The sequence below is a fragment of the Saccostrea cucullata genome, unplaced genomic scaffold (genome assembly GCF_032062105.1).
Source record: "Saccostrea cucullata isolate Sc308-1 unplaced genomic scaffold, CSIRO_AGI_Scuc_v1 ctg9936, whole genome shotgun sequence".
In the NCBI taxonomy this organism is placed as follows: Eukaryota; Metazoa; Mollusca; class Bivalvia; order Ostreida; family Ostreidae; genus Saccostrea; species Saccostrea cuccullata.
Genome location: NW_026923583.1, coordinates 1 through 19,760, shown reverse-complemented (window position 1 = coordinate 19,760; position 19,760 = coordinate 1). Strand labels below are relative to the sequence as shown.

Here is a 19,760-nt window from a genome sequence, read left to right as displayed (position 1 = left end):
AGAAAATGAAATTGAATATTTGTTCAGTACATTTAGAAAGACTCACATAGGCTTACTAGTGTTTAAATTTTGTAAATCAGTCATTTTGATATAAAAAGATAAAAATCAAAATGAACTGAAGTGTTTACACAGTTTGCTTATCAGTTCATCTTGAATTTTAATCTACATTTTGCTGAAATTACATTCAATGCTATCCATTATGCCATAAATTAAAACTCGTTTTTCTCTCTGCAGCTTAAAAAAAGTTTTTAAGAATATTTTATTATAGTTTTTAGAATTTAAAATTCCAAGTGCTTATGCTAGAATTAATGCATTGCTTTGTTGTTCATTCAAAGAAATTAGAAACTATTTTAAATCACAGCTGCCTTTTGAAAAGTTTTTAATAGGAATTGCAAAGGGGATCCAAACCAAATTTCACTTTGGCCTAACAGGTTACACATAATAGAATCAATCTCAAAAACTATGAATTAAGATGTACTCTGATGTTTTAGGAGTGACTGCACCTGGTAATCGTCGTCCAACCAGACCAAAGAAAATGAGGTCAAGTCAGGTGAAATCAGGTCGGAAAACCACAGAGGTCAAGGCCACAATACCTGTGAAGTCTCCAGTGAAGGTCATGAACTTGTCAGCTGATGCCACCACAATTACACAAGATGTAAGTTACACATGTATTCTAAAGGCAAATAACCATTTATTCTAAATAAGTGGTATTTTGTTTGAAAAATTATTTTTTATTTACACAATTTTTTTTCACAAATTAAAGTGAATGGCATTAGGCAGCAGGCAAAGCCTATTTAAGCCCTCTAGCACACTCTTTTAATAAAACATATGTTTTATTTTAACCTTGATATTAAAGACTCATCAAATTTAAAGACACTGTATCTTCTAAGATATCTATAATCCAAGAACGTCATATTGAAAAATAAAAGGAATTTAAGTTAGATATTTTAATTCATGGATACAATCATGTTTATTACTTCATATTGGCAGATTTTTCAGGGTTTTGGATAATATGGAATTTTTCATTAATAATCATAAATATTGTTTATTTATTTTTAACCATAAACAATCTTTGGATTGATCTGCATTGCATTGACATTTAATGAATATTTGGGATGTGACAGGTATGCTCATTAATTTAAGTCATTGAATCAAGGATTTTTCCTGGAACAGTGGTCAGTAAACAATTGAAAAAAAAAACCAGGTGTGTGATTATGTGAATTTTATTTTAGTTAACAGTTGAGAGTCTTCACGAACAGCCTCACAAGCACTTCCGAGGAAATCTGAAGAAAGTGTCGCTGAAAGACCTGTGTGCAGATGACAAGAAGCGTGTCGCTAACCTCATAAAGGAATTAGCCAAGTATGTTTGAGTTTTAAGAGGGCTGGGTGGTTGTGGCCATTTTTGGACTTAATTAATCTCCTTTAGAAGAAGAGCTCCATATAAAGATTAGGGCAAGGACGATACAACTTTTTCTATCTTGATACGTATCATGATATTTGAGTCACAATACGAAAAGTATCATGATATGTTTAATTGCTAATAAAATCTTTTTTTGCATTGAAAGATAAGCAAATTACCGAAAAATTTATTCAAAATAGTTGTTTATATGTTGTAAAACAAATTTTTTTTTACTCAAGTGTTTTTAATTATAGTTTATTTCATATCTATATTTAAACCCCAAATGTTAAAGAAAGAAAAACAGAAGTCAGATTTTTTTTGGCAATATTTTGATATTTCTTCATATGTATCGATATGCGTATCATCAGATCTTCTTATGCAGAGTGTATACGGCGCAGATCTAAGAAGTCTGATTTTAATTAGATTGGTCCTCACAGATATCTTGATATATCAATATCTCGATATATCGTCCCAGCCCTCATAAAGATATACAAAAATGATGAAATTTTAAAACTAAAGAGTATGAAATTTTTCTTTGCCAAATGATAGTTGACAGCTTAAGATATTATATCTTAAAAATTAAGTTATATCTGATGGTTAATTTGCTGACTCCCCATTCTCCTTAACACAATTTTAATGATTTAGAACATGATGAAGATTTGTAAACTTGTAGAGAGAAAACTGAAAAACTGGGTTGCTTATGAATGTAGAATATACATGATTTGTAATTGTCCATTTATAGCTTTTGTGGTATGAAGTTTTTAATTATTTGTTTGACATTACAGAATGGGGGATGAGAAGGAGGCTGTACTGGGACAGCTACAGACAGAGAGGAGGGAGTACGAGAAACAGGTGATACAGATGGTCAACCAACAGGAACAGATACTGCAGGAGAGAGAGGGTATCCTTTACACAGAAAGGGAGGGGGGTGTCAATGATCTTGAAATGTCTACAAGAGAGAGAGGGTATCCTTATAACATGGAGAGGGGAGGAGGGGTGATGGAAAACAAGGGCACCCAAAGGGGAGCATCTCCTCGCTAAGGCCATACCAATTTCTAATATAGTTCGTCAGATTCGCCGCCTCTATTTTTAACAAATCCAAATTATAATATTATAAAAATAAAATTTGCGCGCGAAAATATCCGAATACAATTTTTTTTTTCTCGACTTTTTACACAAAACGCATAAAAGACTTGGAAATTTGTATGACAGAAGCGCGGGATTTAGTTAGTTTGTTTGTACTTTGAAGCAGTCTGTGAAGTTTTACAAGATGCCCTTGTAACTGTTCTTATGTACCAGGGGTGACCAATTAGCATCTCCCGACGCCCAGGGCTACCATTTTTGGGATCGGGCTAGTTGTTTTCTACAAGGAGGTAGCCCGTCGGGCTAGTAAAAAATATAACTACACACACAATACAACATGGCAAGCACAATCAGTATTTTCACTTCTTTTTGATATAAAATTCCCAACCAGTTAAATTTTCCAGACAACATGCTCCTATTGACAATAAATCTCCATAATCTTATCTGTTTTGTAGTTCTAAAATGATCGTTTTTTCCTAATCCGAATTTCCTCTATTCCTCCATTTATGGTAAATACATGCAGATATCTCATTAAATTATTTACGATCACCCAATCAAGTGTTTTGTGCCTCATATAAAATATATTTCCAGTGTATTTAATGATTTAAGATGAAAACAAAATGAATTTGATTTTATTCTAAATGAGCTTGTGCAATGATTAGGGCTGTATCAATATATCGATATATCGATACGTATCGATATTCAAGAAAAATATTGTATCGAAAAATAACTTCCAATACGTATCGGACAGACAGTTTTTCTTCTAATTCTGTTAAAAAGATGGGAATTTCAATCACCAAAGATTATATTTCACTTTTTTGAATTAAAACTGTTCAATAATTATATAATTTGTAAGGAAATAACACAGTTTTTATAATTATTACAAAATACAAAGAGAATTTTATTTTTAACATGTTGATTTTACTGTCATTAAAAATTTGATTTTAAGTATTATTTGTAATGACAATGAGACAAGAACTTTAAAATGGGTAATAAAACACTTAATTGTTATGAAATTTATGCATTAAAATGACTTAGAAGCCTTTTCTGATGGGCTTGTTCTAGAATCCAATATATCGCATATCGCTTTAAAAAATATTGTATTCGTATCGTATCGAAATTTTTGGCTCAATACACAGCCCTAGCAATGATCAGGAAAAAGGGAAGATAATTTATTTAAATTAATTTTGATTTTAATTCATAATAATTTATGCATGATTAATATTGATAGTGAGAACTTTAAACTTTAATTATATTAAAAAGAATGACTCCAGTACCCTGACTTTTTATTTATTTATAGGGTAACTTACGTTACTTCCTTCAAGATCCTGATTGCTTTGATCAGTTCAGTGTTATTTATGATGGAGGAGAGAGAACAGCTATATTTAGAAACACTACCAGGGAACCTGTGCTGGTGGAAGAAAGAGCAGTATGTTTTTCATTTTAATTAAAGCTGGGTTGATTGTTAAAATTTGTTAATTAAACTTATTATAAAAATTATGCTTAGAGATATTAAAAAATATGTTTCTTCTACTCTAATTCACTCATATATTCTAGTATCTTTAAAACTAAGGAACCACTTAAGAACTTAAAATGACAATATATCAGTCATTGGGTACAATATTTCATTCTATTCACTTGGGAACCTTTTGAATAATTCAAAGTGTAATTATTTTGTAGAGATGGACAGAGACCTACATTCGCTGGTCACCACAAGGTACCTACCTGGCCACATTTCATGCTAAGGGTATAGCCCTGTGGGGAGGGGAGAAGTTTGAACAGATCATGAGGTTCAGCCACCCCGGGGTTCAGCTGATTGATTTCTCCCCGTGTGAGCGCTACATGGTGACCTTCAGCCCGATTCTGTCCAGTCAGGAGGACCAGCAGCAGATCATCATCTGGGACATCAGGACGGGCATGAAGAAGAGAGGATTTCATTGCGAGACACAGTCCACCTGGCCAATACTCAAGTCAGTATACTTGTCAGCTATCAGCTTTTCAGTCATTTATTTGCCATAAATTACCAAATAAACTATACATACTGGCATTACTGAATAAATACAGGCTTTTAAATGTTTAAAAAAGTGAAGAAATATTACTTGAAGAGTATTTTATAAATGAGATGACTTTATAGCAATAATTTGTTGATTCACTCAGGTGGAATCATGATGGTACCTACTTTGGAAGAATTACTCCAGATACACTCAGTGTTTATGAAACACCTGTAAGTTCATTTATACTACCTAATTCAGACAGATACTTAACGCATTTGAAACAGAACAGTCTTTGAAGTTAGAATCTTGAAATGAGTTAATGTATTCCATGTATTTTTCAGTCGATGGGATTGCTAGAAAAGAAGAGTTTGAAAATAACTGGACTAAGGTAAGATAAAACATCCTTAAAGCTGAACACTACTCGTAAATAGGCATAGTACGATATTTCCAGTTCTTCAACTCTATCCCTACAAACCGTATATAAGGAGCAGATCGCTAATCAGGCCAATGTATTTCACTGTAGAGATCTGACGAGTGTAGACGTACACCTTACACTGCGTGCTACTCAATCTCGATGAAATTATCAAATTTTAAGTATTTTTTCCAAAACAAGACAAAAGTAATGGGGTATTTCAAAGCGTAAATTGGTTGTCCTTAAAGAAAACGTCAACCACCCTACCCTCAACTCCCGGTCTTCACATGTTAGTGCCCCTTACAGGCACTACCTATGACCACTAGAAAGGTGTTCTTATCTATTATCAATTCCATACCTCCTTACATGATACAGGTTTAAATGTCAAGTAAACCGTCAACTGTGAAAGTCAGTGCTTCTGGTAAAAGTCCATTAATAAGAGTCATGATAGTATGATGATACATTGTAAATACTGGTCCAATTTACATTTTTGTAAAGAAATTAATGTTTTCTGAAACAAGCCTGACAATTTTCTATATTTTTTCAGAGATTTTACCTGGTCCCCTTCTGACAATATAATCGCCTACTGGGTTCCAGAGCAGCAGAACGTGCCAGCCAGAGTCACCCTGATCCAGATGCCAAGTCGTCAGGAGCTCTGTATCAAGAACCTGTTTAACGTGGCTGACTGTAAGATGCACTGGCAGAAGAATGGGGATTACCTGTGTGTCAAGGTCGACCGTTACTCCAAGGCCAAAAAGATTGACGAGAAAGACCAGTTCAAGTACAGTGTGAGTATCTTTGAAACAGTTTAGATAATAAAGCAACAGAACAAAAAAGGAATTTTTTGTAAAAGGTCAACAAATTTCCTAATTTTTACACAGTGCTGTAAACCAGCTATTATTTGTGACATCTTTTATTCATAATTCTAAAGTTTGGAATCCATCTGCCACTATTAATTTTCGTGAACAAGCCAACATTTTACACAAATGAATAATTGGTTCACGACAAGAAATATTCGTGAGTGAAAGGATAAAACTCGCAGATTTTTCTTGCTTGCGAATAAAAGTTGGTGTACAGTAATGTATCCTAATGATGATTCTGACAATGTAATGTATTCTTACGATGTGATTAATAATTGCAGGGATTGTACTATAATTTTGAGCTGTTTAGAATCCGAGAAAAACAGATTCCAGTAGATAAAGTGGAAGTCAAAGGTAAGAATACCGTATTTGGCCGAATATAATACGCATTGATGTAAAATACGCACCCCCCTTTTTGCGTCTGGAACTAGGGAAAAAAACGCAGTTCGGATGTATTATACGCAACAGAAAATTTTACCAAACGATGTTCTGAACTTTGAAAATCGCGGTAATTTGTAACGAAAATCGGCGCGAAGATTAAAGTGTCAAAAAAAAAAAATTTTATAATTTTTTCTTAATCTGCAATTTCCATATCGCGGCAATATGAAGAAAATTATTTATTCATTAACTTCAACAAAGCACAAGATAATGTTGCGTAAAAGTGTTAAGAGAATTTATTTTTTAAGCATACGGTGATTTTGAAATAATACATCGCCATATAATTCTTTGGTGAAATAATTTTATATCAACAAAGCATGAGATATTGTTGCAAGTTTTAACAGTTCATATTAAATTTTGGTTCTAGGTCATCATGGAAAAACGAAATTGAAACATCAAAGTATTTTAAAAATTAAGAAGACTATGATTTTCCTCTTCTGAATCGTGCGGATATTTTATTTTCTACAGAGCATGAATAAATGATAACACTTAAGTTTTAGCATACTTCATATTTAATTTGTTAACTCTCAATTATTTAAAAAAGGGTTCGATAAGTATAAGATAAGGTAAAATTACATTTAACAAGTGTTTAATTGTTTAATGTGTCGTAAACAACACACGCTCACACATACGAAAGGTTACAAACCGACCCTCGCTTTTTAAGAAAGAAAATAATCAAAGCAATTAAAAGGACAGTGAAAATAATCATTGCTATAACTGTAAAAACATTGCTTTGGAGTCGGTAGACAATTAATTGCCTGGAGGGGTGTTGAGAGGTAATTATCAAGTGACCAGCGCATGTGTGTCACGACATTGGCTTCCCTTCAATGGGATGTATAAAGGGGTGTTTGTGTTGCAGTGAATTTTCACTGAGTTATTTAAAAACTAAAATAAAATTTTTATTTTGTTGTATTTCATAAAAAAAAATGACTTATTACTTTGTCAGACAAATAAGGTGCATATGTACTATGATTACGGAAGCACGTGACAAAGGAATGTGTTAACGTCTTAAAATAGCATCGGTAATGGCGGCCTACACAGAGACGATAAACATGGAGCTCAAATTAATTTTAACTTGCTTTTTCATGTCATTTTAGTATCAAAATATTATGAAAGTGTTATTTCTAACAAACATACCTCCCAACAATAACTTTCCAAAGTTTAAAATATGACGATAAACAAAAGAAGTTGCATAAGTCTCTTGGTAATACTACGGTATGTACGTATGATAGTCGTTTCACCTGAAAGAAAAACTTACCAAAATCCCATTGTGATGTAAAATACGCATCCCTTTCTCACAGAAATTTATTTTAGGAAAAAAGTGCGTATTATATTCCCCCCAACTACGGAAGTATAAAGCATGGTGATTTTGATCTTTGAACTCTTCATTTGATATTAAGTCTGATTATAACCCACTTTGATAATCTCTTTGGCAGAAAATGTGATTGCCTTTGCTTGGGAGCCCGTAGGAAGTCGTTTTGCATTTATTCATGGTGAATCTCCAAGGATTTCTGTTTCCTTCTACCAGATAAGGCCAGGAAAAGTAGAAATAATCAGTAAGTTGAAACATCTGATCTGATCATATTAGAATTTACATTTACATGCTCTTTTAAGTATACTTTATACTTATAAAAATGCAAACTAGAAGATTAGTAATTTGGAATGGTATACCGTATAAGTAGAATTTTTAATGAGGACTTAATTTTGGCATTATTAGCGAGGGTGCCAAGATCGCTAAATATTAATATCGCTAATTATTAATATCGGTTTATTTGTAATAGATTCTTTAGTGAGCTTTTTAAAAATCGCTAAAAATACATCTCGCTAAAAATAAATTACCAACTTTTAAGGTAAAATCGCTAAATTTGCGTCTCACTAAAATTTCCACATATACTGTATTTTTTGGTTGCAAGTAATGCAAATTTCAATTTTCTAAAATGTTAAGAAATTGTCAATGATCTTTGATTTTTTAACCCAACCTTTTTGCCATTCCTTCAGAAATTTATGCCACTTTTTATGCCCCCCCTTCGAAGAAGGGAGGGCATATGGCTTTGCTGCTGTCTGTTGGTCAGTCCACTTAGTTTCCGTTCATTTCCTTCACAACCGTTGCACATACTGAAATGAAGTTTAGTATACAAATATATCAGATGAATACTTAGGTCAAGTTCTGTTAAGGGTACGATCGCACCATTTTTGACAGAGTTATGCCCCTTGGACTTAAAAAAATTCCAATTATTTGCAGTTTCTGTTCATTTTCTTCGCAACCGTTGCACAAACTGAAATGAAATTTGGTATACAGATATATCAGATGAATATCTAGGTCAAGTTTTGTTTTGGGTACGATTGCACCATTTTTATGCCCCCCCATCGAAGAAGGGAGGGCATATTGCTTTGCTGCTGTCTGTCGGTCTGTCAGTCCACTAGTTTCCGTTCATTTTCTTCACAACCGATGCACATACTGAAATGAAATTTGGTATACAGATATAACACATGAATATCTAGGCCAAGTTCCTTTTTGGGTACAATCGCACCATTTTTGACAGAGTTATGCCCCTTGGACTTAGAAAAATTTCAATTATTTGCAATTTCGGTTCATTTTCTTTGCAACCGTTCACATACTGAAATGAAATCTAGCGTACAGATTTATCAGAGGTATATGTAGGTCAAGTTCTGTTCTGGGTACGATCGCATCATTTTTCTTAGAGTTTTGTCCCTTAGACTTAGAAAAATTCTAATTATTTGCAGTTTCCGTTCATTTTCTTCCCAGAGGTTGCACATACTGAGATGAAGTTTGATATACAGATTTATCAGATAAATATCTTGATCAAGTTCTGTTTTGGGTACAATTGCACCATTTTTGACAGAGTTACGCCCTTTTGGACTTAGAAAAATTCCAATTTGGGGGAGGGGGGCATAAGTGTTTTACAAACATCGCTTGTTATGTTTATCACTTTACAAGACATTATACTGCAACTATTTTTTGCAGAAACTTTGGAAAGAAGGCAAGCAAACCACCTGTTCTGGAGTCCAACAGGTCAATTTATTGTTCTAGCAGGATTGCGCAAGTAAGTTTGAAAAAATAAATTTGTAATGTAAATATAACCATTAAAGCAACTTATATTATTAGAATGCTCCAAAGAAAATTGATAATCTAATGCCCTGTCATGTTGTTTGCAGTATGAATGGGGTATTGGAGTTTGTGGATGCATCTGACGTCACCGTGATGGCTCAGACCGAACATTTTATGGCGACGGATGTGGAGTGGGATCCCACAGGGAGATATGTGGTGTCTGCTGTCAGCTGGTGGGGACACAAAGTAAGTTAATATCAGAGAAAGGGGGAAAGGTGAAATTCACATGATAAAAATGACATGTTGGAAGTCATGTCTAGTAACTTTCTTTTCAAATAACTAAAATTTTTCTCTTTATAGGTGGACAATGCCTACTGGATCTGGTCTTTCCAAGGACGTCTGCTGCAGAAGATCCAGCTGGAGAGGTTCTGTCAGTTACTATGGCGACCACGCCCTCCCAGCCTACTGTCTGTTGAACAGATCAGAGTAAGTTATAACTGATGTAAAATTAGCTGGTGCACAGATTCCATTACATTTGAACTTGATAGCTCTCTGTTGAGCAGATTCCAGTAAGCTATAACTCTTAAACTTTTCTGTTGAACAGATTAGAGTAAGCTTTAACTTTGACACTTACACAATTGTTTTCCTTTAAAGGCCATTAAGAAGAATATGAAGAAGTACACGGAGCAGTTTGAAGCCATGGACAGATTGAGACAGTCCAATGTTTCTACTGTAAGTTCCCACTTCTCCAAATAAGTATTTCCCAGACTGTTTCTTTGCATGCCATAAATTCGCTATATTCTTGTACTATTAAAAAAAGTTTGATTATAACTTTTAATTGTGTTTAAAATGTTTTCTAGGAAATTCTTGAGAAGAGAAGCGAATTAATGAGTGATTATAAGCATTTCCGAGAACAATGTGTGGCGGAATGGGAGAGGATGAAATACAGGAGACTGGAGCTAAGAGGAGGTTAGTAATAAACTAGTTCATTTAATCCTAACACCTCCACCACCCCAAATAAATAGTAATGATTTCAATTTTACCAACAATTAAATGTCAAATATTCCAGAATAAGAATGATTAGAATCGATGTAAATTTTTTTTAGAGACTGGAGAAAGCATTTAAAAATGAAAAATAAATGTAATCGAAAGAAAATTTAATACATTAACTATTGTTAATAATTGCTTACATGATGACAGGTGTGGACACGGACACACTGGAGGATGAGGAAAATGATGAGGAGATTGTAGAGTTCTTGCTGAAAGTTGAAGAAATCGTGGTGGAGGAGTAGTAACCAATCAGATCGCCGATTTTACCACTGTCAGCCAATCAGCAGTCATCTTGAGAGTTTGGATAGCGCCATATTAATATCTGATTTATATATAATTGTCAAGACACTGACGTTAATTATAGGAATTATCACTCGCTGTTTATAATGAGGGCGAGTTTTATTTGTATATATTTTTATGATCACCAAGTGCTGCCTGCATATGTGCTTTGTTTGTTATGTTTAGTGGTTTTTGTTCCGCTATCTATTTTATTTGGACACTTTTCTGGGTATTTTCCTATTCCTTATCGGTTATGTTTAGACTCCGTAGTATTTATTCCAGTTTTTGCTGGTTTTCTACATCATACTTTGATCTGTCCAGTATTTATCTCAATAAAGCATGGCTTACATTTGAATATATGTTTTATAGTTGTATATTTCATTTAGAGCTAATTTTATACACTGATTGAGGTAGTCTGTTAAATAAATTTACAAGCATCCTTATATATCTAGAACCTTTAGGTATCCTAATGTGGTTCAACATCAAACGATGGATTATCAAAAAAAAAACAAAACAAGATTTGTTCGTAAAACACTGATGTCCTTGTTTAGCAGCAGTTTTTACAGCAAGTTATGAATTGCATGAGGTGCTGAAAGGGGGGGGTCTGACGGTCTTGCCTGGGTGTGGTTACCTGAGAACGGTCAATTCTTGGTCTTCCGACGTTAGTTTAACGGTTGCAAAGCCCATTCATGTATTCCAAATGCAGTTGCAACTTTCTGTTGCGTAGCTCCATTTAGTATCATTGTTAGCCTGGTTGTGTTCATCTTTGTTTCGGCGTGGCATTGCAGCATCAACACTGCAATCAAATCTTAAATATGGGTTTAATAGGAGTGTGAATGGTTTCTCTAAATCCAAAATATCAACGAAAATAGACATCCGATTTAGAAGAAATCTTGAAAAACACTACTTTTATAAACACGTTTAATCAAGGGAGATAATTCAACACTTGGGTTTTAAAACTGCATGTTGTCCTTTAAAAAGGTCACAGGTATCCAATGATGTACAAAATAGTTGTTCCATATATACTTTAAAAATTTCTTGGATGAGTAAATCAACATGCGTTTCTTTTTTTGTTGAGTATACATGTGAAATAGGAAAGATGCGGTACCTACTATTTAAAACAATGTTGTTTAAAATGGGTCAAACTCCCAAGACCATTGGGTGAAAATTGATAGCATGCAGGGGGATATCCGAGGCCTGTTCAACAGAACGAACATTCGCAAGCGCTTGCCAAAATTCCTTATGCAATTGTACCTCCAATAGAAATGTTTGCGAGCGCTCTATCTGTTGAACAGGCCTCAGGTCACTGTGAATAGACATGAAATGTAAAAGCCATAGCACCAGCTGTTTAAAAGTTATAGCCAAGGTTACAGTCTGTATAAAAGAAGTTCATTTTCCCAAAGAGGAAAGGTCAGAATATCAATATTAACTAGGAGACTTTGTTCTCAGAACAATTAGAGGTTTTTCCACAACCTTTGAATTTCAATTTTGTTTGATATTTAACTCTTTATAAAAATTAAATTTCATGAAAAAGAAGTATAAGGGTCATCAAATCCTTTTGTATTGAAAATTTAAAGTTGTGTCTAAAAACCCTAAAAGACACTAGTAAAGGTTTCATGTCTCTATCATTTACAGTTACGAAGGAATATTGATAAAAAGGTTTTCCACACAAGTGGCAATAACTTTTAAGAGGGTCAATCTTAGGAGAATAAATTCTCTGAAATAGTTTTAAGAGTAACTGTACATATTAAAGATGCAAAGACAGATAGTGTAAGTTAGAAAGACAAAAGATATAAAAAGAGCTGAATTTCTCATTTTTGGAATGGCCTTGACCTTTGCATAAATGTCAAAGGTCAATGAATCTTATGCTGTTAGTCCCGTGTCTCTACCACTTCTCATTTAAAAAGTTTTTAATTTTTTGTAAAATTTAAAAACTTTCAGGGGCAATAACTCATTGAAGGGGTTTACGAATCCTTTTGCAATGAATAGAGTGGAGTCTCCTCAATTAGTCAAAGACATTGGTGAAGGTTTCAAACTTCTATTGTTTACAGTTTTGGAGGAGTAGCAATAACAAACGTATCTTGCAAAGGGGCAAGGTCAAATGTCATATATGCAGGGTCAACTGCAAATATCTTTTATAAAGGAGTACATTCTCATAGATATTTTCGACTGATCTTGAAACAAAGAAGTACATCAATTTTATTTTTTTTTTTAATATATTTAACTCTCTACATATAAGACATCTACAATTATACTTTTTACAACATAAAGATTTTGTATTAAGATTATGATTTTCATGATCCATCCTGGGGCCTGGATAATTCACAATGTGAAGAATTTGAATTAAATCAATATATACAAAAATGATCCATTTTTCTACTTCTTTTTATTTTGTTTGACTGTGCTGGAATAGAAAGAAATATACAGAATGAGAAAGAATTCAGTTCAATGATGCTTTTCTTATGATGTATTTATATATGAATTTAATAAGTGCATTTTCTTTAAAAAAAAAAAAAAAACATCTTTATAGTGTTTTAGGTAAAAACTTTAAAATTCTTACATTTCCATGATCTCCCCTTTACTTTCCCTCCCCTGTACTCTCTTTCCCTGGACAATTTTTGTTATTGGGGAAGAGGGATTCTCTTTGTTCAATATCACCCAACATCTCTACCAGATTACTGTAAAGTAAATTTATAAACTTGGTAATACATGTAATTTGAAACATAAATAGCATGTAATTATTATAAAAAAACCAAAAAAATTACTACAGTTTATTATAATTCAATACTATACATATTTAGTTAACTATAGAAAATACTTAGATAATATAAATTTTTTAGAAAACAAGAGGCCCATGGGCCACATGGCTCACCTGAGTAACTTTGGTGACGCAGTTCTTTACCAGATTTCCACTCTTCTTATATTTCTTGTGGCCCCTTACCCCCACCCCCCGTCTTGATTTTAAAAATTTAGAATCTACACTACCCCAGGATGATTCCACCTAACTTTCAGCTTTCCTAGCCCACTGGTTCTTGAGAAGAAGATTTTTCCTATATATTTCTATATAAAACTTGGATTCCCTATTGTGGACCCACCCTACCCCCGGGGGTCATGATTTTAACAATTTAGAATCTACACTACCCCAGAATGCTTCCACCTAGGTGTCAACTTTTATGGCCCTGTGGTTCTTGTCAGAGAAGATGATTTTTAAAGATTTTTCCTTAATATATTTCTATGTAAAACTTGGATTCTCTATTGTGGCCATGCCCTACCCCTGGGGGTCATGATTTTAACAATTAAGAATCTACACTACCTCAGAATGCTTCCACATAAGTTTCAGCTTTCATGGCCCAGTGGTTCTTAGAAGATTTTTTAATGACCCCACCCTATTTTTGTCTTTTCTTGATTATCTCCCCTTGCGAGGGGATATGTCCCTTCATTTTAACAATTTAAATTCCCCTAAACTCAAGAATGCTTTGTATTAAGTTTGGTTAAAATTGGCCCAGTTTTCTTGAGAAGGAGTTAAAAATGTGAAAAGTTTACAGACAGACGGACTTCGGACAAAATGTGATCAGAAAAGCTCACTTGAGCCTTCGGCTCAGGTGAGCTAAAAAACAAATGGTAAAATGTCTAGCTTTATAGTAGAAAAAGGGTCTTTTCAGTTCTTATCATGATAGTTCATGTTTAATTAACAATTGGATAAAGGTTGCTATTGAAATTTTTATGAATGATCTTATCCGAATTATAATTTAGCTCCAAAAGAAAGTATTAATATTTTAAAGATTAATAATTTAATTTCACTTGTATCAAGCAATTTCATTGACTGAATCATTCAGAGCAACATATAATATTTTAACTTGCCTACGTCACAATGAGTTACGTCAAAAACGTATTGCTCCGCTTGACGTTACTTTTAAAATAATACTCAATTTGGAGCCTTTTTCCGGAGGAAAAATGTCTCATTGTCTACACTGAAATTAAATTATAAGGAATGAAGCTTATTTCAACATATGTTATACGATATAACATAACTTGGAGCAGTTAATACTTTTTTATAAACCGCTTTGCGGTTTATAAAGCATAAACTGCCCCAAGTTATGTTATATCGTATAACATAACTTTAAATAAGCTTCATTCCTTAAATATGATAAAGATGTTTTCAGTTACCTTTTCAGACTATATATATTTTCCTTTCAAAGGAGACAGATTCAATTTCACCCTCAAAATTGTCAGCCTTTACCGCAATTTCCTCAGCCATCTACAAGTAATTTCATGTGTGTATATCAAACACTTCAACAAATGCAAGATTAATTCATTGCTAAAACAATCTTTTAAGCTGTCCTGAAATATAATCGTTTCATCATCTAGATGATTACCGGTAAAAGTATTCTTGTTATTTTTTATTAAAACAAATTTAAGTTGTTTTAACCTCTTAGTAATGGTACATGTCTCATTTTCTAACTTCTGAGTCAATGTGTGACTTTTGCAATGGTTATTCTTTTTATATCCAAAACTCTTTATTAAAACTGTAGGGATTTTACTGTTCTTATTTTTGTTTTTTGAAGAATTAAAACAATTTCAGATCATATGAGTAAGTAAGTTCATTTACCTCAAATGTTGTTGATGGTGTTGAATTGTAGGCCCTCTGGCCACGAAATTCATTTGCTTTGATATTCCATATGTTGTAAGTGCTCCTAAAATTATGGAGGATTGTTCTGCTCTCTCTCTCTCTCTCTCCCCCAAAGGGTCAAGACGGCAGAACGACCCTCCATAACAATCTGCAGTTCTTTACAAACACTGGCCCTTGTTTTTGACAGTTCTCCAATCTGCAAAATTGTAACATGTGTAAAATTACGAATTAATTCATTGATTTCAAAAGAGTTAGCCTTATATAAAACTAACATAAAACTAACATAATTTTAACTGAATAATTTCTGTTTTGCTGTGCTGTAAAAACTAAAAACATAAATGAACATACCTGTTGAATATGAACAGGTCCAAGGGATAGCCTTCCATGTAGAGGCACAGAAGCGACCTCTGCCATTGACAATGAACTCTTTTTTTTGCCACCTCTTTTTCATTCAATCTCCAGTGTGTCTCTATGATCTATTCTAAATATATCAATGTTTATTTGTAAACATCAATTTCAAAAATTTTCTGGGGGAAATAATTATATGGTTGATACCGGAAGTGATTAATGCTCTAGAGACACAATGTTTACAAACTTAATATGATGCTTTATATTATTCTTAATGTTGATTTTAGAATATAAACGAGTACTATTTTGCAAGATTCTATTGCAATTTATAATTGTTTTCAAGAATTCAACTCAGTTATTTGAAAATGGTGTTATAAGTTTATGAAAGAAAGCAACATATAAATTGGCTGGCAGAAATCAAATCGGGTTTTAACCCTTCAAATTAAATTGCAAGTAAAATGTTGAATATCTTTCCTTGCACTAAATACACATAAACGCCCTAATATACAAACTCTAAAAGACAGACACACATACACAAACCTATTTCTTCATCGCTATTCAAAACATGGAAAAACATTTTATTTAAAAAATGGTTAAAAAAATGAATTCTTACAACTGAGTAAATTTTAGTTTCCACTCCGTATTTTCTGGAGACTAGCGCCATAATAATTTGTATGTACTTTCCCGTTTTTCAGTTTTAGGGAATGTTCGGCTTTGAAGGTGCTTCGCCATCTAGGTGCTGACAGATACTACTTCTCCATCTAGGAAGGCACGGGCAAAATACTTCAGTGTCCCCTCCCAGTGGAGGAAAATTGGCTCTCAATGCTCCTACAGATACAGCAAGTATATTCACAGGTTTTCTTGACTTTGCTACAACAGAGTAAAAGCACAAATATTCATGGGGGATTAAATTTAATTTATTTTGTTGCTGGCAATTATCAATGAAATTAAGTCTTATACAAAATTTTATATGACTATATATATTGAATAGGGTTACTTCGACAAAAGGACGAAATTAAATGCCTGCGAAACTATTCTAAATGACAAATCAATAACATTTATCCCCATGAAAATTTGTGCACCTACATTATTTTAATAGGAATAGTACATACCAGTATATAAATATCTATACCTGACACACTATAATGCAAAGGCCTTTTTTCTTCATGAACAATAACCAAGATTTTCTGAAAATAAAATAGAGCTTAGTGATCAATATACTTATTGCAATTACAGTATATGCTAGAATGATGTATAAATATTTCCATTTCTAATTTTGTTCTCTGTGATAACTCTTTGAAAGTTAGGTCAATGGGTAGCTAAGGAGGCCTAATATGCATACAATTCTTGTGCACATCTGTCTCTGTGTCTGACGCTAAGGAGGCCAAATGCGCATGTAAATCTCGTGCGACTGCTTTTGTGTTTGACGTCAGTAGGCGAGGACTACTGAGTATTGGAATTGGCATGGGAGTCCTCGTATAATTTCAATCTATTAGTCTACATTTTAAAAGTCTAAATGTACAATTTTATTTCATAATGAAATGAAAATATAAGGAATCACTATTTAGCTAGTATAGTACGTATGCCAGGGACATCAACGATAGTGGGAAACATGGGATAATTTATGCATAACAGGCTTCGCCTGCCACGGAAGTCTAAAGTAGCCTGGAAATTATTTTAGATGGCAAATCCACAGGCATTCCTAATTTAATTAAGATGGATTTTATTCCCCTCTTCTAAATATGTACACGTTCCGCATAGATTCCGATCAGATGTCCACATTTTTGGAATTTTCTTTTGTGTAGTAAAACGGGTCTTGGTTAACATTTTTTTAAAAAAAATAAGATTTGATGCTTGTCGTCAACTATTTATTATGTCACTTGGTTGAACTAAGCTTTTCATGTTTTCTGATTGTTCTAAAATGGAATAAAATCTTTTATAGTCCAACTAAAATAATAAAATAAAAATCCAACTTTAATCGGGAATGGAAATTCGAACCAACTCATCAATGAACTGTAAATTGGAAAACGTCATCTACTGTGCCCTCTGTCCGACGTGTAAAGAATATTACAAAGTTGGGGGTGGGGGTATAGAGGAATCATCTCTGTCTCTCTCAGTATGTCTGTGCAAACATGTCCAGTCCATATCTTTCTTATAGGAACGTTAGAACTTAGAATTTACTATACAGCATACAAAGATTGTTCATAGTGTGTCGTGATCTTGGTCCAAGGTCATTTGACCAAGTTCAAGGTCATGCTTTCATTATAAACTGAAAAGGAAGCAAAACATGTATATATTTTAATGAGAATGAGTTTTTTGCCATATAACTTATGTTGTTCGATAAAATTTTGTATGTAAATAAAAATTTTTGAAAATTTTTGAAAATAAATTTTTAACTCAATTTTTCTACCACGTACAACTACAAAGCTGTATCGCCAATTAGGCGCCATTGAAAAAGTATAGAACATACAAGTTTTTTCCTGCGCAATTTATTTTACAATATTTTTTCCAAGAAAACTAAGTTTTAAAAAAGAATACACAATTTCAGTTCCAAAATAGGATAGATAAATTTTTGCTGAGATTGTCAATTAAAATAATTGACAATGTCCTCATCTACTGTGTAAGACTAACTGTATACATGTACCTGTCAAAAGAAATTGACTCCACTACCCCTTCAAAATTCTCCTTTTTAAGTTCTTCTTCTTCCACCATCTAGAAATAATTTATGAGTGTGTAGATTAAATCATTGAATTCATTGAAATTCCTTAATTTTTATTAAACCTAACTGTTAGTTTTCCATAAAAAATAATAAGAAATCAATATAAACATGTTTATTAACCTTGAATATTGTTGGGGGTGTTGAGCAATAAGCCCTCTACATGGCCGCGAAATTCATTGGCGGCCTTGAGGACATGGACCCCATGGTCATGTTAGTCTGCTCTGTCCTTTCTCCCCCAAAGGCTCAGAAGGGCAGTGCGACCCTCCATTACCAATTGAATCTCCCAGACATGGCAATCGTTTTTGCGAGCTCACCAATCTGAAAAAGTAATGTCTGCATTAATATTAAATTTTAAAAATCTATTTCAAGAAAAATAGAAAAAAAATCTATTTTTCTTTTATTCACATGTTTTACTCTCATATATTATCTAGTGTGTATAGCTTTACAAATCCTATATACTTACTTATTTAACATTTTGCTTTACATAATGAAATTTCCAGATTTTTTTTTAAAGTTTAAAATCACCGTGATTTCGGATGAAACAAAAATTTCATTACATTAATTTAAACAATGCTTTGGTAAACTACACCAATTTGTTTGTTTGTTTGTTTTTTTCTTTCAAAATTACAATTCATATAATATAGTTTTGTGTATTTATGCGATATTTGAGATTAAAGTGCAGCAAAACTCGGTTATAACGAAGTCGCTGGGACCTTAGAAATTACTTCGCTATATCCGTAATTCGTTATAACCGTAGAAGAAATTCATTAAATTTATATAGCTGGGGATCCAAAATTACTTCGTTATATCCGTGAATTCGCAATATCCGTGTTCGTACAGTTTTACTGTATTATATTTTTGAATTATATTCTTGTTTTATAATGTTTCTCTGAATTTAAGCAGATAGGTCAAAGTTATCTTGAGTATTTAGGGAAAAAAAACATCAAAAGTGGGGGTACATGATGTAAATTTTCAGATATTACTAAAAAAAAGTGTAAATTTTACGTTAAAATTGGCTCAATTTTTTCCCGGATTTTCTGTGTATATTTACTTTATTTGTCACATTTTGTTAATAGAATTCATAAAAAATAATTTAATAGACATTTCAGAACCAAAAAACAGCTTTGTGTGCAACCAGCATGGAAAAATAGGAATCCAAAATTAACAGTACGGTATTGTTATAGTTCAAAAGGGAAAAACTGATCATTTTCGTCTAAAAAACCTTCCGCCACAAAATATAGTCCCTAGCTTAATTCTACTTGAATGGAATTTAATCGCAGTTTTTTCATTGAGTACAGTTCAATTTGCATTGAAGAATTCAGATTTAATGTTAGAACTGAAAAATGATGCAGAATTTTATAAATAAACGACATGACCAAAATCCACACAAAATCTCAGGATCGAACGGGATGTACAAGCCATATTAGATCTAGTCTGGTGTAAAATAAGAAATACCAAGAATGCGCTTAATACTCTGC

The 19,760-nt window shown here is 33.0% G+C and overlaps 1 protein-coding gene and 1 long non-coding RNA gene across 2 annotated transcripts; one reads left to right on the top strand and one right to left on the bottom strand.

Annotated features, from left to right (window-relative positions):
* Positions 1-472: 472 nt before the first annotated feature.
* On the top strand, positions 473-10,940 carry LOC134264421 (eukaryotic translation initiation factor 3 subunit B-like). Its single transcript, XM_062746711.1, has 16 exons — positions 473-655; positions 1,233-1,360; positions 2,185-2,395; positions 3,783-3,911; positions 4,163-4,452; positions 4,640-4,706; positions 4,818-4,864; positions 5,436-5,676; positions 6,030-6,102; positions 7,623-7,742; positions 9,173-9,251; positions 9,364-9,502; positions 9,617-9,742; positions 9,911-9,988; positions 10,117-10,225; positions 10,457-10,940. Exons 1-16 carry the CDS (start codon positions 473-475, stop codon positions 10,546-10,548), a joined length of 2,112 nt encoding a protein of 703 aa, XP_062602695.1. The 3' UTR covers positions 10,549-10,940.
* Positions 10,941-12,795: 1,855 nt separating this feature from the next.
* LOC134264420 (uncharacterized) lies at positions 12,796-15,644 on the bottom strand. The gene is made up of 5 exons (XR_009991517.1): positions 15,564-15,644; positions 15,195-15,411; positions 14,753-14,843; positions 13,146-13,263; positions 12,796-12,989 (listed from the first exon to the last, which is right to left on the bottom strand). It is a non-coding gene; the product is annotated as an uncharacterized LOC134264420 (long non-coding RNA).
* Between the last annotated feature and the right edge of the window lie 4,116 nt (positions 15,645-19,760).

What these genes read in the sequence shown, in the direction of transcription:
- LOC134264421 (XM_062746711.1), top strand. Translation starts at nt 473, where the DNA reads ATGTACTCTGATGTTTTAGGAGTGACTGCACCTGGTAATCGTCGTCCA. An exon ending in ACATGGAGAGGGGAGGAGGG is followed by an intron (nt 2,396 to 3,782) that starts GTGATGGAAAAC and finishes ATTTATTTATAG; the next exon opens with GGTAACTTACGTTACTTCCT. An exon ending in AAGACCAGTTCAAGTACAGT is followed by an intron (nt 5,677 to 6,029) that starts GTGAGTATCTTT and finishes TAATAATTGCAG; the next exon opens with GGATTGTACTATAATTTTGA.